The sequence below is a fragment of the Protopterus annectens genome, chromosome 1.part0, assembly GCF_019279795.1.
Source record: "Protopterus annectens isolate FY-2018-M chromosome 1.part0, PAN1.0, whole genome shotgun sequence".
Lineage (NCBI taxonomy): Eukaryota > Metazoa > Chordata > Ceratodontiformes > Protopteridae > Protopterus > Protopterus annectens.
In genome coordinates this window covers 452,887,667-452,911,801 of record NC_056725.1, presented here as the reverse complement: position 1 = coordinate 452,911,801, position 24,135 = coordinate 452,887,667, and the positions used below count along the sequence as shown (strand labels likewise).

The window sequence follows — 24,135 nt, the reverse complement described above, 5'->3', positions numbered from 1 at the left end:
TGAGGGCACTAGTTTTGACTTCTTTTCGTTTACTGTGTACCCCAGAGAAATTAGCAGCCTTTTTACAAACACCAGATGCTTTAGAAGAATGTCCTTTTTCTCTGCTTGAATGAGACAGTCGTCCAGGTATGGATAAATTTTAATTCCTTTTTGTCTGCAAAATGCAATTACTGGTGCCAGGCACTTTGTAAAGACCCTGGGCGCAGTAGATAAGCCAAAGGGCAGTGCAGAGAATTGGTAGTGCATTGTACCCGCTTTGAATCTGAGGTATCTTCTACAATATTGTCTGATAGGGACATGCAGGTATGCCTCTTTGAGGTCCTTAGTAACAAGCCAAGCCTTCTTGCCCAGAATGGGAAGAAGCTGCTGTAGTGTTAACATTTTGAATTTTCGGAACATCCAGATAAGTATTTAGAGTTGAAAGGTCTAGTATGGGTCTCCAGGCTTTGTCCTTTCTGGGGACCAGGAAGAGTCTTGAGTAAAATCCTTGTTCTTGTTCCTGTTGTGGTACTTTTTGAATAGCTCTCATGTCCATGAGGGCTGAAATTTGTTTTTGAGCCTCTGCCCACTGATTTTGTGGCAGGTTTGGCATTCCCTTTAGCCTTGGTAAAGTGCGAAAGTGGAACCTGTATCCTTGAGACACAATATTCAGAACCCATTTGTCTTGGGTGATTGTTTGCTAATTTTGAGAAAAAAGTGCTAGTTTCCCCCCTAAGGGGGCTGCCAAAAGGGAAGTGCTGGCATACGAAGGGGGAAGTCATTGGGACTGTTTCCTGTAAGGTTGAGACTTGTCCTCACCTCGTTTTGGAGTTGAGGTACCCCACTGTCGTTTGTAAGAGCCTTGGGGTTGAGATCTGCCTCTTGGGCATCTGTATCTGCCTCTCTGTGGCCTGTCTGACACTGGAAAGGACCAATTCTTAGTAGGCCAATTTCTGCTAAATCGAGGTGGCTGTACATGTAAGAAATCTTTGACTGTTTGCATAGATTTAGCTTTATCCTCCATTTTCTTTAACAACTCCTCTGCCTTAACACCAAACAAGGTATCATGCTGTAAAGGAATATCCAATAATTTTGCCTTAACATGGTCAGGTAAACTCTGTTCTTTTAACCAAGCATGTCTTCGAATCACAGAACCAGTAACTGCGGCTCTACAAGAGGCCTCTAAAGAATCAAAACCACATTGCAGAGTATGTTTTCCCACCTGTTCAACTGCATGCAATAAATCCTGCATTTCTTTATAGTCAGGAGCTTCTGAACTTGTAAGCATTTTCTGTTTTAACTGAACCATTAAATATTGTTGGTACTTAAGCATGTGAAACTGGCAATTTAAAGCCCTTACTGCTAAAGTTGCAGAAGTGTAAACTTTCTTCCCCCATCTATCCAATGCTCTAGAATCTCTGTCAGAGGGGACTGGATTTTTTGCAATGGAAGCCTTAACCCCTTTGGGACCCTGGGAAATGGTTTCTGGGTCAGCAGAAGGGTTTTTATAAAGAAACTTGTGAGAGTCAGGGACTCTACAATACCCATCTGGCTTGGCTGGAGCAGGGGGCAAAGAATCAGGAGATAAGCTGGATTCAGAGAACACATGATCCACAATATCTAACACAGGCGGAATAGTAAGGGGCCTGTGCTGAGGCAATAAAAGAAAGTCCCTGAGCCTTTTCTTGGATTCAGAATAATCCTGACTTTCCCAATGGAAATGCTCCCTCATGGTATGTAAAGTTTCCCCAAAAGAGTAATCCTCAGGAGGAGGTTGCAGCGTGCGTGGGATGTCAGATGTAAGGCCATAAACCAGGGGCCTTAAATGTGACGTCTGCAAGCACAATCCTCTGAACTTGAAGACCAGCAGGTAGAGAGGAAGGCCCAGCAGGAGGGATGCTAGTGGGGACAGGTGTGTGGTCTTGTTGTCATTTAGTAGCTTAATTAGATCCAGGACTTAGTTGGGACTAAAGAAGAAAGTACAGGGTGCAATAGTGGGTGGGAAGGAATACTGCAACATGGAAGAGAAGGACATCTATGGTTATGGTAAGATTTTACACAACTATTCTATGTCCTTCTATTCCTATGTTGCAGTATTCCAGTTGTGGGAGAGTATCACAGCTTAGCTGCATGAAACAGAGGTGGATGCTGAAGAGGATTCTACAAAGCCTTGGCGAATCCTGTCCTAGCTCTGGAAACTTGGTCCAGTTTGTAATGTTTAAAGAAAAGTGTGGATAGTGGACCAAGTGGCTACTTCCATGATGGATATCATGTCCAGACCTCTCATGAACGCCTTGGAGGGGGCCACCACCCTAGTGGAATGGGCCTTTACTCCCACTGGAGGATTTTTTCCATGGTTAGTATAACAGACAGATAGTTTTCCTAATCCAACAAGCGATGGTTTGTTTGGAGACTGCCTTGCCTAGGGCTCTGGGGTGAAAGGAGACAAAAAGCTGCTTAGATTTCCTAATGGTTCTGGTTTTATCCAGGTAGAATCTAAGCTGCCTGTGCACATCCAAGGAGTGCAGTTTCCCCCTTCCCCCTCATTAGTGGGGGAGGGAAAGAAAGTGGGTAAGTGGATAGCTTGGTTTAGAGACAAGTCATTGACCACGTTGGGCATAAAAAGGAGGGATTGGTCCGCAGGGTGACTCTGTCTTAGTGGAAGGTGGTGTACAGAGGGCAGGTCATTAAAGCCTGCAAATCTGAGACCCTTCTGGCTGAAGTGATGGCCACCAGCAGGGCAGTTTTCCAAGTACACATCTGTAAGGAAGAAGACCCAGCTGGTTCAAAAGGGTGCGGGTTAGTTTTTCCAGGATGTAATTGAGGTCCCAGGGCAGAGGGATAGGTTTCTTTGGTGGCCTCATGTGTAAGACCCCTTAAAGGAAGAGCCTTACGTCGAGACTGGCTAGCAAGGGAGGATCCAGGGGCAAATATAGTGGAAAGGTGTACTTTCACTGAAGAGTATGAAAGTCCGCTTTTAATCAGTTGACACACACAAGTAAGAACAAGGGAAGCATCTGCCGAACAAGGCTCCCTTCCCTTGTCCAGACACCACTTAGTAAATTTTTCCCACTTAGCTAGGGAAGATTTTCTGACAGTATGTTTCCTTGCCTCCCTCAGGACTGAGAGCATGTCCTCTGAGTAGTGATGTCTGAAGGTGATCAAAAGTTTATCACTCTCAGAGTCAGGGATATCATCTGCAAGTGTGGATGAAGGAGAGTCCCTTTGTCTTGTGTCAGTAGGTCCACCTTGTAGGGTAACTTGCAGTGACTGCCCTTGGCTAGATTGAAAAGTAGGGGTACCAGTGCTGCCTTGACCAGTATAATGTCACTAACAAGATTTTTGGCTTGTCCTTGTGTATTTTCAGGAGGACTTTCTGGATCACTGGAAAGGGGGCAGCTGCCTGTTCTGTGGGGTGGCAAACAGGTCTATTTGTGGAGTACTCTACCGGTGGACTATGTCTAGGAAGACCCCCCCCCCCCCGTCTGCATCCATTCTTGCTGTGGTGAGGAGGTCCTGCTTATGAGGTCTGCTTGCAAGTTGTCCTGCGAGGGGATGTAGGTTGCCTGTAGGACCAAGTTGTGGCGAAAGACTAGGTTCCATATCAGCAGGGTCAGCCTGCACAGCTGGTAGTTCTTTGCTCCTCCCTGTTTGTTGAGATACCACATAACTGTGGTGTTGTCGGTCACTATCCGGAGCACCCCTGGGACCAGAAGGGGAATAAAAGTCTTTAAGGCTAGGAAGACAGCTGTCATTTCCCTGATATTGATGTGCTTGCTATGCAAGAGAAGGGTGCCAGTTTTCCTGGACCCTGTAGGATGCCAGAGTTGCACCCCAACCTGAATCTGAGTCATCTGTACGCATTGTTTGGGGTGGGTGGTTGCAGAGAAAGTCCCGGGTTTAGATGGACTTGCTGGATCCAACAGCTAATTTCTTTCTTCAGACAGGGAAGGAGGGGAATCTTCCATTTTAAGGGATGTAGGTGTTGGGACCAAATGTTTTTGAGGTACCACTGTAGCTTGCGCATATGCATTCCGGCCAGTGGTAGCATGGGGATGGTTACTACCATTAAGCCCAGGAGTCGCAGGAATTGCCTTGCCGTCACCTTCTGGGAATGGAGAGTTTACTGGAAGTAGGAAGTTCAGGGATAAAACCTTGTCCTGTGGTAGAAAGGCCTTCATTTTGTCTGTCCTGATTCTGCAGCCTAGGAAAATCTTGTCCTGTCCTGGGTTCAAAAGAGGACTTTGGGAGGTTGACGGTAAACCCTAGATTTTGCAGAAGGGACATGGTGAAGAGCAGATGCCTTGAGAGGGTATCTTTGGAGTCTGCTAGTATTAAGATGGCATCCAGATAAACGTAGCAATTATCTGTGGGAAGTCCGATGGGTATGTGAAGGTAGGCTTCTTTTAGGTTTAGGGTGGCCATGAAAGCCCTGGGTGGAATAAGAGGCAGCAGAGTGGGTAGAGAGAGCATTTTGAAGGAGGGTACCTGAAGGTGTAGGTTTAGAAAGAAGAGATCTAAAATGGGTCTCCAGGGGCCACCTTTTCTGGGGACAAGGAAGAGATGAGAGTAGAATCCCTTTCCTTCATGTCCTGAGGGGACAGGTTATATGGTGCCTAGCTGTAGAAGTTCTGACAAGACTTGTGGTAGGAGATGAATTTGGTTTTGGGGGGGGGGGTAAAGGAATACTTCTGCTGGGTGGTGTTTCTTTCCAGGATAGGAAGTACCCTTTTTGGATAATGGATAAGACCCATTGATCTGTGGTGATGGCTTGCCAGAGGGGGAGACCATGCGGAAGGCGTGCAGAATATGGAAGGTGGGCCAGGCAGTCACGCATTATTGGGACCTCCTCTATCCTGAAAGGGTTGTCTGGGTTGAGGAGGTGGTACATTAGGTCTGGAAAAAGTAGAGGAGGCAGCTGCCTGAGGTGGGTTGTGCCTTACAGAAGTGGTTTTAGCAGGGTAGTTCCTGTAATATTTGGGAATGGGGGACACCAGCAGTTGCTTGGTGTCCTGTAATTCTTTACTTTTTTCCTGCAGATTTTTGAAGAGCTCTGCAGATCATTTTCCAAAGAGGAAGTTGTGATCCAGGGGGCGTCCAAGACTTTGGACTTGAAGTCCTCAGGTAGATTCTGCAGTCTTAGCCAGGAGATTCTCTTAAGGATAGAAGCAGATGCTGCAAAGCAGGTAGATGCTTCTGCAGCATCGTAGCTGCATCTGATTGAGCACCTGGCTACTTGCTGAGCCAAGGACAGTTTGGAGGCCATGTCAGCCTTAATGGGACTGACAGGCATACAAGCCAGCATTGTAGGAGGCCTGAGACACAAGTCTAGAGCATATTTAGTCATGTGTGTCTGATGATCTACGGCTCTGAATGCCAAAGTGGAGGATGTGCATACATTCCTTCCCGTCCTATCCATACATTTGCTAACGTTATCAGTGGGTAGGAGGGAGGTGGAAGGCAGCAGTCTAGACTGTTTATCAGGAGCAGTGGCAATAATAGCTGGGTCTGCCAAAAGAGGTTTAACTAGGAATTTTTGCTCATCTGGCACTTTATAGAAGTGATCAGGGCACTTGGAGGCTGGAGGCTGGGACTCTGGGACCTTAGAAGCTGAATTAAAGGCATCTAAGCAAGCAGGAAGCACTGGAGGAACTGCTGAGGGGGAGGGGGATTCCACTTGAAGCAGCTCAAAGTACCTCTTTTGGGTGTCATACGGGAAGTATCCCATCTGAAGTAATCTTTAATCTTGGTGATGTTCTCACCAAAGGTAACATCCTCAGGGGGAGAGTCCCCTTCCACAGATTCTTCATCAGGGAATAATACGCCTGGGGAGAAGCAATCTGAGATGTGCATGAAATGGAGTCCTCTGAAGAAGAAAAGAAAGAATCATGCTCTTCCTCCCTAACCTGAGATGTCATGGGTGGGAGGAAGAGGCAGAAGCAGGCCTAGGGCTCAATAAAGGCAGAGTAGAGGGGACTGAGGCTGAAGGCCTAAGGGCCATGAAGGCCTGCATTAATGAGGAAGTGAAAGCCTGCCAATCTGGAATGCTTTCTAGAGAAAAGGAGGTATGCTTTTTTTTTGTTTCTTTTTGGCCAGGGTGGAGGTAGGAACCAGCCTGGCATCCGACTTTGAAGACATTTCCGAAGGCTGGATCCCGGTCGAAGGTACCACAGAATCTGGTTCCCCCTCGACATCGATGGGAGTCTGTGTCTGGGCAAGCTCAGTGGACGTACCGGTTGTCGGCTGTGCAATGGCTTCCTCAAGGGTCGTCGTTGAAGTCGAAGGAACCGCCAAGCACTCAACTCCTAGATCGGGCAGTTAGCGGGGCATCGGGAAGCAGAGCAGCAGGCAAGGAAGTCCTTGGAATCTTGGCCTTCTTTCGCAGAGGTTCGTGTTTGGCCTCTGATGCGGGATCCATTCTAAGAGCTAACCATTTTAGGTTCTGGTTTTCTAGGTAAAGGTTTAAAGCACCTAGATGGCTGCACAAGGTCTTCGGCACAAATGATTGACAAATTGAGCAGGAGGAATGGTCGTGCTCCTGGCCTAAGCAAAAAATACACCTACTATGGGTGCCTCTATGGGGTACCTGCCGCCCGCACTGGCACTTTCCCTTTTTACCTGACATGAGCTAAAGGCTACAACAACCAAGACTAAGCTATAACAATCAGCAAAACTAGAAAAAAATAGTAACGCAACGGGTTACTTAGCTTTATTGATGCAACGTCTGTGAAGGAGCAATCATACGATGCATAGGTCGTCTGCTGTTGAAATGTTCTGAGGATTGTGCGTGCAGATGTCACATTTAAGGTCTCTGGTTTATGACCTTATGTCTGACATCCCATGCATGCTGCAACAGTCGAGCTGAAGCTTTTGTATAGCAGCCTACGTACGAGTTGCCTGAGGGCAGGAAATCCCACAACTGAACATAGGAACAGAAGGACATACTGTGTTCCGCTTTTCCCAGGCAATAAAAAAACCACTTGGTTAATATTTTACTATACCTACTCCCCCATTGTTTAGTAAAGCATCATTCACTGATGTTCTGCAGTTTTTGAGCAAAATGTAATTCTCAGAACAAGGCTATGTGGTAAGTATAGTAAACCTTGTTGTCTATTTATTAAAAAAAATGCTGCAAATATCTAATATGTAATACATAATAAATAATTAATACTGTGCCTTAAAAGTATGCGTGTGTGTGCATGTGTGTGTGCGTGTGATAAAGAGATGCTGTCCTGAAATAATAAAAACAACATAGTATCTTCAGAGTCCGACTAGCAGTTGCATATTTTAATAGAAAAATAAGCATACTGTTCAGAAAGATTAGTTCAGTCCAGAAAGTCTTTGCGTGGAATCCTTTAATCGTTACAAGAACAAATAGCTCTGAACATGCTATACTCAAATGTTATTCTGTAAACCTAATACTCACCAGTGACGTCTTCTGTCCTGACAGATGATGTGGAGGAGGTGTAAGGGGTATCTCTGAATGTTGTTTAGATTTCTACTTCCAATTACTGTTGGAATATGAGCTCCCACATCTGGTTAACTTGCTTTCAGATACTGCCCTACATTAAGCTGGGTTTTCACCTGCCTGCTGCCTTGAATTTGCCTGATGTAGTGGTCATTGCAAACACTTACTCTGCTGTATTTGCAAACTGGATTCTGAATACCTGCAGGAATTTTTGTTTGGCGGGAATTCAACAATGTATGGTGAGAACAGCTGAACTTGGGTTGATTTAAGGTGAAGTCACTCCTATGGCAACTTCTGGGACCCAGAGTCATGGCTCCTCCTCTTTTTCACTTACTTCTACAAGATGCGTTACGCTATCTGTCAAGTGCTGTCCCTGCTACATTGTCTTTGGTTGGCTAATTGTCTGCCAGTGCCAAGTAATGGGTGGGCTGCAGTCGTAAATATATAACAACCAAGAAAATGCCCAGTGAAAAACAGCTCTACTTTCCAAATATACACTATTTATTTTAAGAACAAGATTCTCTAGTGCCTCGGCCTTAGCCTTTACAGAGTAAAACTTTCATTGCTAAAAAAAACCCTCCTTTTATATTCAAACAAACCTCAATTAATCAATTTACATATTAATTATTAAAATACATTCCATTACATTCTTAAAGTTAAAAAAACCTATAAAAATCTTATAAAAGACTCTGCCAGTTACATTCTTTATTTAATCCATTAGGTAACAATGTATTATATTTCATTACAAGGATAGACTCCTCTCACCTCAATATATGTTTTAATAACTCCACATTTTCATATTGTAATGTTACTTGTTCCAACACTGTAACTTTCATAGTGTTTGTTTCACCCTTATGTTCTTTATTAAAGTGTTCCACTACAGGACTCAGAACTTTGTTGTTTCTAACATCTCTAACATGCTCTTTTATTCTTTCAGCCAGTGACCTTTTTGTTTCCCCTATATAATACTTATTGCAAGAACAAGTTATAGCATAAATCACACCTTTACTTAAACAAGAATATTTTCCCAATGCTACAAATTTTTTTCTACCTATTCTTTCTGCTTTTGTGATGACATATTGACATATAGAACATTAACCACAAGGAAAAGTTTCCTTTATTTCCACATTTTTCAACATCTTCTCTGTTGGTCTTATGTATTTTCCATGCACCAAGAAATCCTTGAGATTTCTTCCCCTTTGATAGGAGATTCTTAATTCTATTTGCGACAATGACTGGACATTCCTTCTCATCTGTTTCCAGTACTCTCTTACCACCCCTGTCATTCTATGTGAAAATGAAGTATACTTAGTAACAAAAAACATAGTCCCTTTGTCCGATGTTCCCCCTACAACTCTTAATTTTCTTCCACTTTGTATACCTCCATTAACTACCCTCTCATTCTGATTATCAAATATTTTTTGCAAACTTCCATATACACTCTCCATCTTATAACCCCTAGATACAAACATCGAGGCTACTTCCTGTGCCTCTTTGTACGCTTCTATAATATTACTACTCAGTCTCTTAATCCTAAGCATTTCCCCAAACGGAATGGATTCCATTGTATGATTTGGATGACAACTAGTAGCATATACCATCCGATTCATTTGATCAAATTTTCTATATACATTTGTATGAATCCTCTTGTTGTTATCCCCTCTCAATGTTATATCCAAATAATTTATCCTCAGACCTTTTTGAATACCATTAAATTTGATCCCATATTTATTAGCATTTAAATACTCTATAAAACTGGATTATTCACTTTGTCCCCCTCTACAAATAAAAATCAAATCATCTATAAATCGGAAATACTTGATTACATATTTCCTAAAGAATTCACTCTTATAAATATAAATGTTCTCTATTAGCCCCATAAACAAATTAGCATATACCGGGGCAAAAGCCACCCCCATTGCTGTACCTACATTCTGCCTGTATAAATTCCCATCAAATTCAAACATGTTGTTCTTAAGGCAAAAATGTGTCAATTCCTTAATGTACTGTGTTCTGGGACTATCCCTTAAAAAATATTGTATAGCTTCAAGACCAAAAATATGTGATAAATTAGCATACAAACTCACCACATTTACTGTTATAAAGTACATATCTTCAAGCCCATATCACATCTTTAATTTTACTGAAAAAGTCAAATGAGTCCTTTATATAGGATGGTAACTTCATTACTTCTTTTACAAAAATTTCATGCAGCAAACAACTTCAATTGTATGTAAAATAACCAGTGGCTGATACAATAGGACGGTCCTGGTGGTCGTAATGAATCCTTATGAATTTTAGGAACACAAAAAAATGTAGCAACTGTATTTCTCTTAACATTAAGTTTATGTGTTATATCATATGTTGTAAAATAATGTAATCTAACACCTTTCTTTAACAGCATTTGAAATTCACTTTGTGCTTGGATTAATTTAGATTAAATAAATGAAATATAATACATTGTTACCTAATGGATTAAATAAAGAATGTAACTGGCAGAGTTTTTTATAGGTTTTTTAACTTTAAGAATGTAACTGAACGTATTTTAATAATTAATATGTAAATTGATTAATTGTGGTTTGTTTGAACTGAATATAAAAGGAGGGTTTTTTTTAGCAATGAAAGTTTTACTCTGTAAAGGCTAAGGCCGAGGCGCTAGAGAATCTTGTTCTTACAATAAATAGTGTATATTTGGAAAGTAGAGTGGTTTTTCACTGGTCATTTTCTTGGTTGTTGTATATTATTTTCGAGATATTTCGTTGTGGTTATACCTGCAGTCGTAAATAAGTTTTTTTTTTTTTTTTTTTTAAGTTTTTCGTGTCTCCTCAGGCAGTCAGGCACTGTTTCACAATGCTGACATCATTACGCATGCCCCAACAAGTCGATGGTAATGCGCGTTAACAGTGGTAAATAAAAAAAATTAGGGATTTGAAGGGGCCACTTGAGAATTCATGGCACCCTATTTTGGCCCTCAAAACTAGAAAATACTGATGAATTTGATATGGTTGAAAGGTATGTGTCACACACAATTAAACTTTAGTATTTAATCCTTCACAAAATGTGCTGGCATTCAACCACTTATGATGAACTTAAGATAAAATACAAATGGTTTAACTACCCGACGGTTCCATGTCAACAGAAATTCTCTTCAGAGCAACACAGTACACTAATGCTTGGAAAATGAGCAAATTTTATACTGGTATGCTAGACAAACATCAAATACACAACTCATTTTGACCTAATCTTTAATAACACATGCATATCTCTTACCAAAGCTGACTCCTCTGGTTTATCACCTGCCACTTTTGAATCTGTCGCTGTAACAGCAAAAGAAAACATGGTGAAATCACCACAAAAAAAAAAAAAAAAGACAGGGCTCTATCTATATTTGCAAACTGCTTTCTGCAAATGTACTACACAGAACTAACTATTTCATTAACCATTTTAGTCATGAATTACAGTTTCTGAAACACACCAGATAGGAAAACTGAAAATATGCTTACCCATCCAACATTACGTTTCTCCAAATACTAAATTTAATTTCAAGAGTTTGTTGAATACAATGATGCCACTGATAAAGTACAGTTGTGCGAATTCACTTACAAATAGTATATGTTCACATAGTATTACTGCTGCAGTACGACTTCAATCCATGCAGATCAGAAGCAGACAGATGTCCAACCTTCCAGTAAGTTTCATATCTTTCCTGATTCCCCAAAGAGTGGCCCGACTTCGACTCAGCCAAAGACATCTGTCTGGTATATTGCTAAAACAGCAAGTTGCTATATTTTCAATTCTTTTAGGCAAGAAGACTACTGTGCCTCAGCAGGAGGAAAAAATACCACTTCTAGGGGTTCAGAGTCTGAAAATTTCTAGGGGACCCACTAAATTTGTCCCTTAAACTGCAGAGGCAGTCTTTTGGAGACTTAAGATGGGGTGCAAAAGTAGTTGGTTTGGCATTTGTGATTTCACTGCCTTCTCCACCTCACAGCCATACAAAGGAGGTGTTGGTGGGAGCTTAAACTGCAGCAGTGATCCTACTACTTGAACATCTACTGTTACAGTGAGGGTACTGAAATTGTCACAGTCATTGGAAGAATCACAGCTACAGCATGATTACTTATACACAAGAAAGGTGGTGAAATAGTTATTTTCCCCAGTGACGGCAGTTACAGCATGCCCTGCAGGACTGCAGTAGTGAATCTTGCCCCTTCTTCTAAACTGAAAATCCAGTTTGTAACATGTGGAAAAGATTTTCAAAATAGTTCATTCTACTACACAGATACTTTGGACTAAACTTTTTCTAAAAACAACTGCTACTGTGGCAGAAAGCCTGGTACAACAGGCTGATTATTCATAACACAAAGTAATGCGACTGGCTAGCCATGTAGAAAAGTGTTTGCTTGGAGACTGGCCTACATATTGCCTTGTATAAATGATACAAAAATTCAATAGGTTATCTATGCTAATTTTTACTTCATTTTAATTTAATCATCAGGTAAGTAGGCTGGTCTAAAGGCCCTTTTCCACATTCTAGGCCATAAGGCAACAAAATGCAGAATAAAGTTTACTTATGTACAGTGGTATCAGTTGATGAAAAAACATAAATGATTAATTTTATACATTTTAACTTAGTATTGCAAATGTGGGGCAATCATTCATGAGCAAACTAGGATGGGAGAAAAGTCAAACACACTACCTGTAGAGAATACACACAAATAAAATATATACATGAGGTGATAACCAGAAGTTCTCAAACACACGCAAATAAGATAATACACAAGGTGATCACCAGAAGTTCTCAAACAGGTGTTGTAATTTTAAAAGTACAAATGAATATTGGGAGTGGTGCACTGGACGCTTTCTATCCATTATCTTGAAAGCATGTGCAGGATTGCATCTTTCATCAGGTGTTCTTTGAGTTTAATCATGAAAACTTGTAAAGTCTTTTGCTGCCTAGTCTCATATGGAGGGCAATCCAAATGGATGGGCTCAGTTTAGAGAAGGCGGTTTCTCCCACTGAAGTTTTAAACTGTCTACTGAAGGGTGGAGAGTTCTCCTCATCTCAGTGATTAAGTGGTCTGACTAAACTGAAGCTTTTTTTTTTTTTTTAAGGATTTAGTATTTAAGCAAGTCAAAGTGGTGGGTTCGGGCTCCACAACCAAGTCAGATCTGCAAATTTCACTTATTTCAATCAGTCTGAATTGTGGAGGCTAATAAAAAGGTGGCCATATTCAGTTTTGGGAATAAATACATTCCATGCTCTGGATCTAAGTGTGGAGAGTGACAGAAAGTAGGCAATTTTTTTTTTTTTTTTTTTTTTTTTAAACAAAAGACTCCGCTGAAGCACAGCTTTACTGACATCCCTATTAGTATGCTGAATAAAAACCAGTAAATGGGTAGAGGGGCTAAGAGTCATTCCTAAGCATTTTTGTTCTGTAACATTAGGAAGAGAATTCCCATTGTTACAGAGTACAAGAAGGGAGAGATTGTCTAGACTCCATCTTGCGGCAAAGACCATGACACTGGATTTGCAAGGTACAAACTAAGTTTACTGGTGTTCATCCAATTTGTGTAGTGAAGGGTTGTAATTTTTACTGACATCCTTATTTACTACTGCTAAATTCAAGGTAGATCTATGTAAATGAGGTTGAGATGAGAGAGGTCATTGTTTACATCATGCATCCTGTCAAGGTAGAACCTGAGTTGTCTGTGCACGTCCGAGTGCAGGATCTTTTCCCCTTTATTCTGAGGATTAGGGAAAAAGGTTGGTAAATGGATGGATTGGTTTAAAGCCACACTGGATACCACCTTGGGCATAAATGATGGGCTAGTTCTGAGGGAAACCCTGTCCGAATGTAAGATAATGAAGGGTTCCATAGCCATACGGGCCTATAACTCAAGACACTCTTCTTGCTGAAGTGATAGCTAGAAGTAAGGCTGCTTTCCAAGAAAGGAATTTTAACTCTGCTGAAGCTGATGGCACAAAAGGGGGAAGTGTGAGCTTCTCTAGTACGAAGTTAAGATCCCAGGCAGGAGTGGGAGCTCTCCTTGGGAGTCTTAAATTGTTAGCTCCTCTCAGGAACTGTTTTGATCAGAGGGTTAGAGAAGAGGGGTGGCTCAGTATTGTAATGAGCTGAGATGGCAGAGGCATGAATCTTAATGGATGAGAAGGATAGGCCTTTGTGGAGCAGCTCTGCTAGATAATCTAGGATTGAGGTAAGGAGAGCACGGCTGTGTCCTTTCCTTGAGACTGGCTCCAAGAACAGTATCTTTTCCACTTTACTGAATAGGATTTCCTAGTACTAGGCCTCCTGGCCTCAATGATGACATCCAGCACCTGTTTGCTGAGGGTTGCTGGTGATGTAATTCAGGGAATAAGCCAGGCTGCCAGATTCAGGGTTTGCAGCTGAGGATGCAAAAACTGTCCCTCCTGCTGGGACAGCAGAGAGGGGAGGAGGGGGGGTTCTGATGTAGGTGCCAGGGTGGCATTGCTGTCAGGCTGCGTTGGAGTGGGTATCAGTGCTGGCGTGGCCAATCTGGTGCAATACGGACTGTCCTTGGCCTGTCCTGTTTGATCTTGAGTAGTACTTTTGAGAGGAGGGGCAAAGGGGGGAAAGGTATAGATTGAGAGGTTTTCCCATGTGAAGGATAGGGCATCCACTTTCCATGCTTGGCTGTGGGGAGTTCTGGTGCAAAATTTGCTCAAATGATGGTTTTGGGGGGAAAAAAAAAGAGGTCCACCTCTGGTGTCCCCACCCTGTGGATTATAAGTTTGAATGAGTTGGGTTCCAGTTTCCACTCGTGTGGGTCCATAAGATATCTGCTTAAGTCATCTGCCAGTGAATGTTGTTTGCCTGGCAGGAACTGAGCTTGCAGGTGCACTTGACTGCTCAAGGCTGTGCTCCACAGAGCCATGGCTAACCTGCAGAGTGGGTAGGAATGAGTTCCCCTTGCTTATGTACCACATAATTGTGGTGTTGTCTGTCTTTATCAATAGTTGTCCAGGAAGGATAAGGTATTTGAAGGCTGTCAGTGCATTCTGTACAGCTAACATTTTTTTTTTTTGATTGATATGCAGGTGAATTTGTCCTGGGCTCCATTTGCCCTGAATGCATTTGCCTGCCATGTTAGTCCCCCATGCACAGTCTGATGCATCTGTTGTCAGGGTTTGGGCAGCGGTGATTGAGTGAGAAGGAGTCCCTTGTTGTATTTGCAGGCCTCTGCGCATCAAAAGAACTCTGTCCTTAGGCAAGGAATGATAGGAATCACTGTTTCCCGGTCTTGAGAATGTTGACACCAGAGACTCTAAGTACAGTACAGTTGTGTACACTTGCCATAAATGTAGATGTTAAAGTGTATTCACTGTTGCAGACATTACATTTGGGTTATCCCCTGCAGGTAAGCCCTCAGCCGGTCTAAATACCAGAGTCTTGGATTCCTGCGTTGGATGCTGTCTCTTCTTTCATGACGTCAGGCCGTCAGGGGTATAAAACATGCAGCCGACGCCATTACATCAGCTTTTCTTGCCCCAGATGTCAGGTGCCCCCACAATGGGAAGCAACTATATGTTCTGTTACACCTCCATCAAAAAGCAAATACACCAGCAAGCTTAAATACACCATACAAGAAGGAAAGATAGAGCCAAGAGAAGTCAGGGGGCTGGTGGGAGGGTAACCAGGACTGCAACAGTGAATACACTCGAACATCTACATTTATGGTAAGTGTATACAACTGTACTATGTTCTTCGTATTTCACTGTTGCAGTCATTACATTTGGGCTGATTCAAAAGCTAAGGAAGGGAGGGGGAAGTTAGAGAGCATTAGGAGCAGCTATTAAGCCATGCAAGACTGCAGTGCCAAAACCAGCTCTGGATTTAGAAAAAAAAAAGGCATGTGGTAATGCTTGGTGAAGGTATGTACAGAGCTCCAGGTAGCAGCTTCTAGGATGTCCCTGGTCGGGGACTCCTCTGAGGAAGGCTGTAGAGGTAGATACAGCCCTGGTGGAATGTGATCTGTGGAGTAGGTTTTCCATGGTGCTTATAGCAGAAATGAATGCAATGGGCTATCCATTTAAAAATGGTTTGCTTTGAAATGGTCTTCCCCGCTGCCCCTGCAGCAAAGCCAACTAGCAGCTGTTCAGATTTTCTGAGAGGCTTAGTCCTGTCCAAATAAAATCTAAGTTGTCTGTGCACGTCCAAAGAATGCAGTATTCGTTCTCCTTTGTTTCGTGGATTCGGGAAAAAGGTAGGAAAAAGAATGGTCTGACTTAGAGCTACACTAGACAACACTTTGGGCATAAAGGAAGAATTGGTCCTGAGGGAAACCCTGTTTGCATGGAAGAAAATGAAGGGCTCCACTGCCATGAGGGCCTGTAATTCAGACACTCTTCTTGCTGAAGTGACGGCTAGAAGGAAGGCTGTTTTCCAAGAAAGGAATTTCAACTCTGCAGTTGCAGCTGGTTCAAATGGAGGGAGAGTGAGCTTTTCCAATAAAAAGTTAAGGTCCCAGGGCTGGAGTAGGGGTTTGCCTGGGGGGTCAAATTTTTGGCCTCTCTGAGGAATTGCTTTAGCAGGGGGTGAGAGAAGAGGGGTGGTTCAGTATTATAATGTGCTGAAATGGCAGAGGCATGAATTTTAATTGTCGAGAAGGATAGGCCCTTGTGGAGCATTTCTGTTAAATACTGAAGAATATGAGGTAAGCCAGGCACCGTTGTGCCCATTCCCTGAGTCTGGCTCCAGGAACAGAAACTTTTCCACTTTTCAGCATAGGATTTTCTAGTACTAGGCCTCCTTGCCTCCAGAATGACATCTAGCACTTGCTTACTGAGGGATGCTATTGGAGAGCTTAAGGAATAAGCCAGGCTGCAAGGTTCACGGTTTGAAGCTGAGAGTGCAGAATCTGGCCCGCCTGCTGGGACAGCAGGGAAAATGTCTGAGGTAGGTGCCATGGTTCCAGCAGTGTCACACTGCGCAAAAGAGGGTACCAGTGCTGGCGTGGCCAGTCTGGTGCAATCAGTATTGTCCTTGGCTTGTCCTGTTTGATCTTTAGCAGAACCTTCGAGAGGATAGGCAGAGGGGGAAAGGCTTTCCCAGGTAAAGGACAGGGCATCCACTTTCCAAGCTTCACTGTGGTAAGTCCATGTGGAGAATTTGTCCAATTGGTAGTTCTGAGGGGAGGCAAACAGATCTATCTCTGGAGTCCCCCATTTGTCCTCAACAGGGTGAATATTTTTGGTTCCAGTTTCCATTCATGTGGGTCCATGAGATTTCTGCTTAGGTCATCTGCTAGTGAATTTAGCTTGCCTGGCAGGAATGGAGCTTGTAGGTGCACTTGGTAGCTAAAGGCTGTGTTCCACAGAGCCATGGCTAGTCTGCAGAGAGGGTATGAGTGGGTTCCCCCCTGCTTGCTTATGTACCACATAACTATGGTGCTGTCTTGTCTTTACCAATAATTGTCCTGGAAGAATGTGGTCTTTGAAGACTGTCAGAGAATTCTGTACAGCTAACATTTCTTTTTGGCTGACATGCAAGGTGCATCTGTCTCGGGTTACATCTGCCCTGAATGCACTGCCTTGCCAAGTGAGTCCCCAGGCATAATCTGATGTGTCTGTTAGGGTTTGGGCGGCAGGGGGTAGAGTGAAGGGGAGCCCCTTGTTGTGGTAGCAGGCCTCTGCCCACCAAAAGAACTCTGTCTTTATACAAGGAATGAAAGGAATGATAGGAATCACTGATTCCAGGTCTTGAGAACGTTGACACCATAGGCTTTTTAGATGCCTTTGTAGTTTCCTCATATGCAGTCTTGCATATGGAATTAGTAGAATGTAAGAGGCCATGAACCCCAGGGCTTGCAGAATGTTCCTTGCAGATAGCTGGGTCGTTGTGGCCAGTAGTTTGAAATAGGCTGTCAAATAAACTTGTTTCTCTGGAGTGAGGAAAGCCATCTGGGAAGTTGTGTTCAAGCTTGCTCCCAGCAATACAATCTGTTGGCTGCGTACTAGATGAGACTTATTTTTGTTTATGGTGTACCCAAGTGGGGTTAGACGTTTCTTTATGAATGGCAGATGTTTTAATAGCAAGTCCTGGCTTTCTGCCTGAATCAGACAATCGTCCAAGTATGGGTATATATGAATATTTCTCTGCCTGCAAAATGCAATGGCTGGAGCTAGACACTTTGTGAATACTCTTGGGGGCAGTAGATAAACCAAAGGGAAGTGCAGAGAACTGATGCATGCAGCCTGCCTGGAAGCGTAGGTATTTCCTGCAAGATTCCCAAACTGGAATGTGCAGGCAAGCTTCCTTCAAGTCTAAGGTTGCCAACCAGGCATCTTTGCTTAGCATAGGAAGCAGCTGTTGAAGTGTTAGAATTTTGAATTTTGGGATTACCAAAAGGTGTTTAGAATAGAGAGGTCTAGGATAGGACGCCAGGAGCTGTCTTTTCTGGATACCAGGAAAAGTCTTGAATAATAACCTTGACCCCTTTCTTTTGCTGGGATAGGCTGAATAGCCCTGATGTTTAGAAGAGAGAGAAAGCACAGTTGTGTACACTTACCATAAATGTAGATGTTAGAGTGTATTCACTGTTGCAGTCATCACATTTGGGTTATCTGCTTGCAGTAGCCCTCAGTCGGCCTGATTATCAAAGTCTTGGGTCCTATGTCAGTTGCTGTCTCATCTTCCATGATGTCAGCTAGTCAGGGGTATAAACATGCAACTGACGCCATTACATCAGTTTTTCTTGCCCCAGATGTCAACTGCCCCCATAATGGGAAGCAATTATATATACAAGGTTACACCTCCAACAAAAAATCAAATACACCAAAAGTATAGTAAGCAAGCATAGAGGTATAGCCAATAGAAATCAGGGGGCTGGAGGAAGGGTAACTAGGATGTAGGTCAGGTGCCCCCCTAATGGGAAGCAATTAAATATAAAAGTACAAAGATATACCTCCAACAAAAAAGCAAATACACCAAAAAGGCTTTTAAGCATAGTAAAGGAAAGTAGAGGTATAGCCAAAATAAGTTAGGGGGCTGGAGGGAGGGTAACCAGGACTGCAACAGTGAATACACTTGAACATCTACATTTATGGTAAGTGTACACAATTGTACTATGTTCTTCGTGTTTCACTGTTGCAGTCATTACATTTGGGTTGATTCCGAAAGCTATGGTTGGGAGGAGGAATTTAAATAGCATTAGGGCCAGCTATAAGGCCTTGCAAGACTGCAGTGGCAAAGCCAGCTCTGGATTTAGAGAAAAATGGCAAATGATAATGCTTGGTGAAAGTATGTACAGAACTCCAGGTAGCAGCTTCTAGGATGTCCCTGGTAGGAACACCTGTGAGGAAAGCTGCAGAAGTAGATGCAGCCCTGGTGAAGTGAGATCTGAACCCCTGGGGGATAGGTTTTCCATGGTGCTTACAGCAGAAATGAATGCAATGACTTATCCATTTAGAAATGGTTTGTTTTGAAATAACATTCCCCTCTGACCCTGCAGCAAATGCTACCAGCAGTTGTTCAGATTTTCTTCAAGGTTTAGTCCTGTCCAAGTATAATCTAAACTGTCTGTGCACATCCAAGGAATGCAGAATCCGTTCCCCTTTGTTCTGTGGATTGGGAAAGAAGGTTGGCAAATGAATGGAGTGATTAAGAGCCACACTGGATACCACTTTGGGCATGGAGGATGCAATGGTCCTGAGTGACACCCTGTCCACATGAAAGATGATGAAAGGCTCCACTGCCATAAGGGCCTGTAATTCAGACATTCTTCTAGCTGAAGTGATTGCTAAAAGGAGATCTGTTTTCCAAGAAAGAAATTTTAGGGCTGCAGTAGCAGCTGGCTCGAAAGGAGGTAGAGTGAGTTTCTCCAATACAAAGCTAAGGTCCCAGGCAGGGGTCAGAGCTCTCCTGGGTGGTCTCAAGTTTTTGGCCCCTCTGAGGTACTGCTTGAGCAGAGGAGGAGCGAAGAGGGGAAATTCTCTGTTATAATGAGGTGAAATGGTTGAGACGTGAATTTTAATGTAGGAAAAATACAGGCCCTTGTAAAGCATCTCAGTTAAGTATTGCAAAATCTGAGGTAAATTGGACACTGCTGTGCTCATCCATTGAGAATGGTTCCAGGCACAGAATCTTTTCCATTTTTCAGCATAAGATTTTCTAGTACTAGGTCTCCTTGCCTCTAAGATGACAGCCCTCACAGGTTTGCTGAGGGATGATAAGGGTGAATTTAAGTGATTAGCCAGGCTGCAAGGTTCAATGTTAGTAGCTGAGGGTGCAGAATTTGGTTCTCCTGCTGAGACACAGCAGGGAAGGGGTCTGAGGCAGGTGCCATGGAGATAAATGCACTGCGCTGGAGGGGGTACTAATGTTGGCGCGGCCAGTCTGGAGCAATGAAGATCATCCTTGGTTTGTACTGTTTGACATTTAGTAAAACTCTGGAGAGCAGAGGCAGCGGGGAGAAGGCGTAGACTGATAGGTTTTTCCAGCTGAAGGACAGAGCAGCCACTTTCCAGGCTTTTTGTGGGGAGTCCTTATTCAAAACTTGTCCAACTGGTAGTTCTGGGGTGAAGCAAATAGATCTATGTCTGGGCTCCCCCATTCGCGTGTCAACATGTTGAAAATACATGGTTCCAGTTTCCACTTGTGTGGGTCTATGAAGTTTCTGCTTAGTCCATCTGCCAGTGTATTTAATTTTCCTGGCAGGAATGGAGCTTGTAGGTGCACTTGGTAGCTCAAGGCTGTGTTCCTCAATGCCATGGCTAGTCTGCAGAGGGGGTAGGAATTTGTACCCCCCTGCTTGCTTATGTACCACATAACTGTGGTGTTGTCCGTCTTTACCATTAGTTGGCCTGGAAGAATGTAGTCCTTGAAGGCTGTCAGAGCATTCTGTACAGCTAGCATTTCTTTTTGATTGATATGTAGGTGCATTTAACTTGGGTTCCATTTGCCCTGAATGCACTTCCCTGCTAGGTGAGCCCCCCATGCATAGTCTGATGCATCTGTTTTAGGGTTTGGGTGGCAGGGGGTAGTGTGAATGGTAGTCCCTTGTTTTGGTGGCAGGCCTCTGCCCACCACAGAAACTACGCGTAGGCAAGGTATGATAGGAATCAGTGTTTCCAGGCTGTGAGAATGTTGACTCCATAGGGTTTTTGGATACCACTGTAGTTTCCTCATATGCAGTCTTGCATATGGAATTAGAAGAATGCAGGAGGCCATGAACCCCAAGGCTTGCAGTATTTGTCTTGCAGATAGGGTTTTTGTGGCAACTTGTTTGAAATAGGTTACCAAATGAATTTGCTTTTCTGGCATGAGGTAAGCCATCTGGGAAGTTGTATTCAAGCTTGCTCCCAGGAATATAATTTGTTGACAGGGTATCCATTGTGATTTCTTTTTGTTTATGTTATACACCAGACAAGTTAGAACCCTTTTTACAAACGCCAGATGGGTAGTGTGAATGGTAGTCCCTTGTTTGTTTTTTTTTTTTTACATATATATATATATATATATATATATATATATATATATATGTATTTCTTTTTTCCTAACAATGTAATGACTTGTACATTTTATTCTTTTGTATAACAAGCATAATATCTGTTGTCCTTTTGTGGAGCTTTTCTCCCCGGGCCTCTACTGAAAATGGACATGTATCCAGCTAGACTAGCCTGGTCAACAAATGTAAAATAATAAATAAATAAATTCAAAAGTATGCCCTGGCTTTCTGCCTGAATTAGACAATCGCCTAGGTATGGGTATATTTGAATACTTCTTTGCCTGCAAAATGCAATGACTGGAGCTAGGCACTTTGTGAATACCCTGGGCGCAGTAGATAAGACAAAGGGCAGTGCAGAGAACTGATGGTGCATGTACTCTGTTTTGAAGCGTAGGTATCTTCTGCAAGCTTACCTTATTGGGACTTGCAAGTAGGCTTCCTTTAAATCCAGTGTTGCCAACCAGGCATCCTTGCTTAGCATAGGAACCAGCTGGTGAAGAGTTAGTATCTTGAATTTTGGGATCACCAAAAAGGTGTTTAGGATAGAGAGGTCCAGGATAGGGTGCCAGGAGTTGTCTTTTCTGGGCACCAGGAAAAGTCTTGAATAGAAACCTTGTCCCCTTTCCTCTTCTGGAACAGGTTAAATAGCCCTGATGCTAAAGAGAAAGATAATTTGCTTTTGAGCCTCTGTCCACTTATTTGGGGGCTAATCTGACCAACCGTTTGAGGTTGGTAAGGAGTGAAAGTGGAATCTGTATCCTTGAAGAACTACATAGCAAAGCTCACCAGACTCTGCTACACTTTGCTGTGAAGGAAAGGTCAGTTTGCTTTTTATTTGTTGTATTACGTTATTGCCTTGTTATATTTTGAATACTGTGGTTTGTTTTCTTTACCTTGTGTTTTACTTGTATTCTGCATATTAAAACTTCAAAAGAGACCACAGCTCTGTCTCTTGTGAGTCAGGCAGAAATTTTTCCCCACCCACCTACCCGCTTACTATCGTGTTCTTAAGCACCACTGTCATTCTAGTTGCCTGCATCTTATGTTAAATTGACCATATATCTCATTTCCTCTCTGCTTTCACTCTCCTGTGTGAGTAAGCACAAAATTACCATTTTGTGAAATCACTCCCCTTCAACTATTTAAATTTATTAAAGCACAAAACAAATGAGTGTGGCTAAGAAAAAATGACCCCAGAACAAGTTTAACAGCAGCAGCAACACAAGAAATTCCAGGGTTCATACACAAAGAAAGGAAGATGCATTGAAATAAAGATGCGTTGAAATAAAATCCAAAAGCTTTAATCGGTTAGCGCTTTCATGGACATTACATCCACTTCCGAAACCATTGAATAAACTACATTTAATTTTCATACATTTATATAGAATTTAGCTTGATACATTCTTAATTAAGCAAACACCCCACCCTCATTTCTTAAAGATAAATATTCACACCATATATTAGTATGTCAAAATTCATCAAAATCAGAATATAAAAAATATATCAGAGCATAGGAATGTACATACAATATATAAAATGCTTATATTAAAAAAATATATAAAAATACATACATTAAAATATGTGAAGAAAGATATGTATGTATATATGGTTCCCTATCAGAAGCCTAAAACACTATAAGCTTGAAAATCAAAAGCCTGAAAATTCAAAATCCTGAAAACCCAAAATCCTGAAACTCAAAATCCTGAAAACACAAAATGGACATACTGACGTCATTGTGGCTTTGCTATTGTTAGCCCTGTGGTGTTAGGTCATGCGTTGGGTTCAGGTGAGTGTGCGGTTGGTTTTATGTTAGGGTTAGGGGCGGTTTAAGTGAGTTAGGGTTAGGGCGCAGGTTAGGCATGTATGCAATAGTGACAAATATTGGGGTTAGGGGCGGTTTAAGTGAGTTAGGGTTAGGGCGCGGGTCAGGTGAGTGTGCGATATTGACGGACGTTAGGGTCAGGGTCAGTTGGTAGATATCAGTGTCTTTATAGTGACATATTAGCATTATTTGTGTTTTCAGGATTTTGAGTTTCAGGATTTTGGGTTTTCGGGATTTTGAATTTTCAGGCTTTTGGTTTCAGGATTTTGATTTTCAAGCTTATAGTGTTTCAGGCTTCTGATAGGGAACTGTATATATATATATATATATATATATATATATATATATATATATATATATATATATATATGTTTTACTCATATGGATCATAATGTTCATTATGAAATACATAAATAATATGGGTTTAAGAGGTACCCTATCATTCAGGTCGCTACCACAGAAGACCTTACTTTCTAGTAGAGTAGTAGAATATAAAGTTTAAAAAAATTAAAAACAAAATAAATTGAGATTGTCTACTACATATTCAAGTAATGTTAATATAATGAAGGATGTAGTGAAACAGTATTGGCCTATTCTAACAAAAGAACCTCAAATATGTGAGACAGTAGGGGAAGAACCAAGTTTTTATACAGAAATCAGAAAAACTTGAAGAGACTTTTATGCTATGGACCAAAAAAGATAAGTAAAGTAAGAGAGCAATATGGCACCACACCTTGTAAAAGATGCAACCAATGTGAATGATAGATACATCCAATAATTTTAAGCATCAAGACACAGAAAGAGAATATAATTTTACACTTAAAGCTAATTGTCACAGTACCCATGTTGTATATCTAGCAGTGTGTGAATTTTGCCATAGTCATTATATTGGCAAAACTAACAGAGAACTCAGGTTTACAATAAGAGAGCACCTTGCAGATATTAGGAATAATAACACTAATAATGCCTTAAGCTAGACATGTTATGGAAAAAGGAGATGTACATACTTTTAAATTTAAGGTAGTTGAGATAGCAAAAGAAATGAAAGAGGAGGTGACCTTGTTAAGACAGAAACATCAGAGGTAAAGTGGATAATATGATTGCAAGCAGACCGTGGTAACGGCCTGAATGATAGGGTACCTCATAAACCCACACTTAAAAATAGAAATATACATCAATAAAGTTTTATTATATTTTATGAAATATTATTTATGTATTTCATAATGAACATTATCATCCATATGAGTAAAAAAAAAAAAAATATATATATATATATATATATATATATATATATACACACACACACACACACGTCTTTCTTTTTCTTTATATCTATTTTTTCACATTTTTATATATTTTTAATATAAGCATTTTATAT

General features: G+C 41.8%; 1 protein-coding gene across 2 annotated transcripts in view; it reads right to left on the bottom strand.

Moving 5' to 3' along the window:
- XPO5 (exportin 5) overlaps positions 1–24,135 on the bottom strand; it is a 2,857,558-nt gene that overhangs the window by 840,213 nt on the left and 1,993,210 nt on the right. For both annotated transcript variants that reach the window (XM_044060355.1, XM_044060360.1), the window contains exon 24: positions 10,718–10,764. In XM_044060355.1, the coding sequence (XP_043916290.1) occupies positions 10,718–10,764 (47 nt within the window). The remainder of the gene's footprint in view (positions 1–10,717; positions 10,765–24,135) is intronic.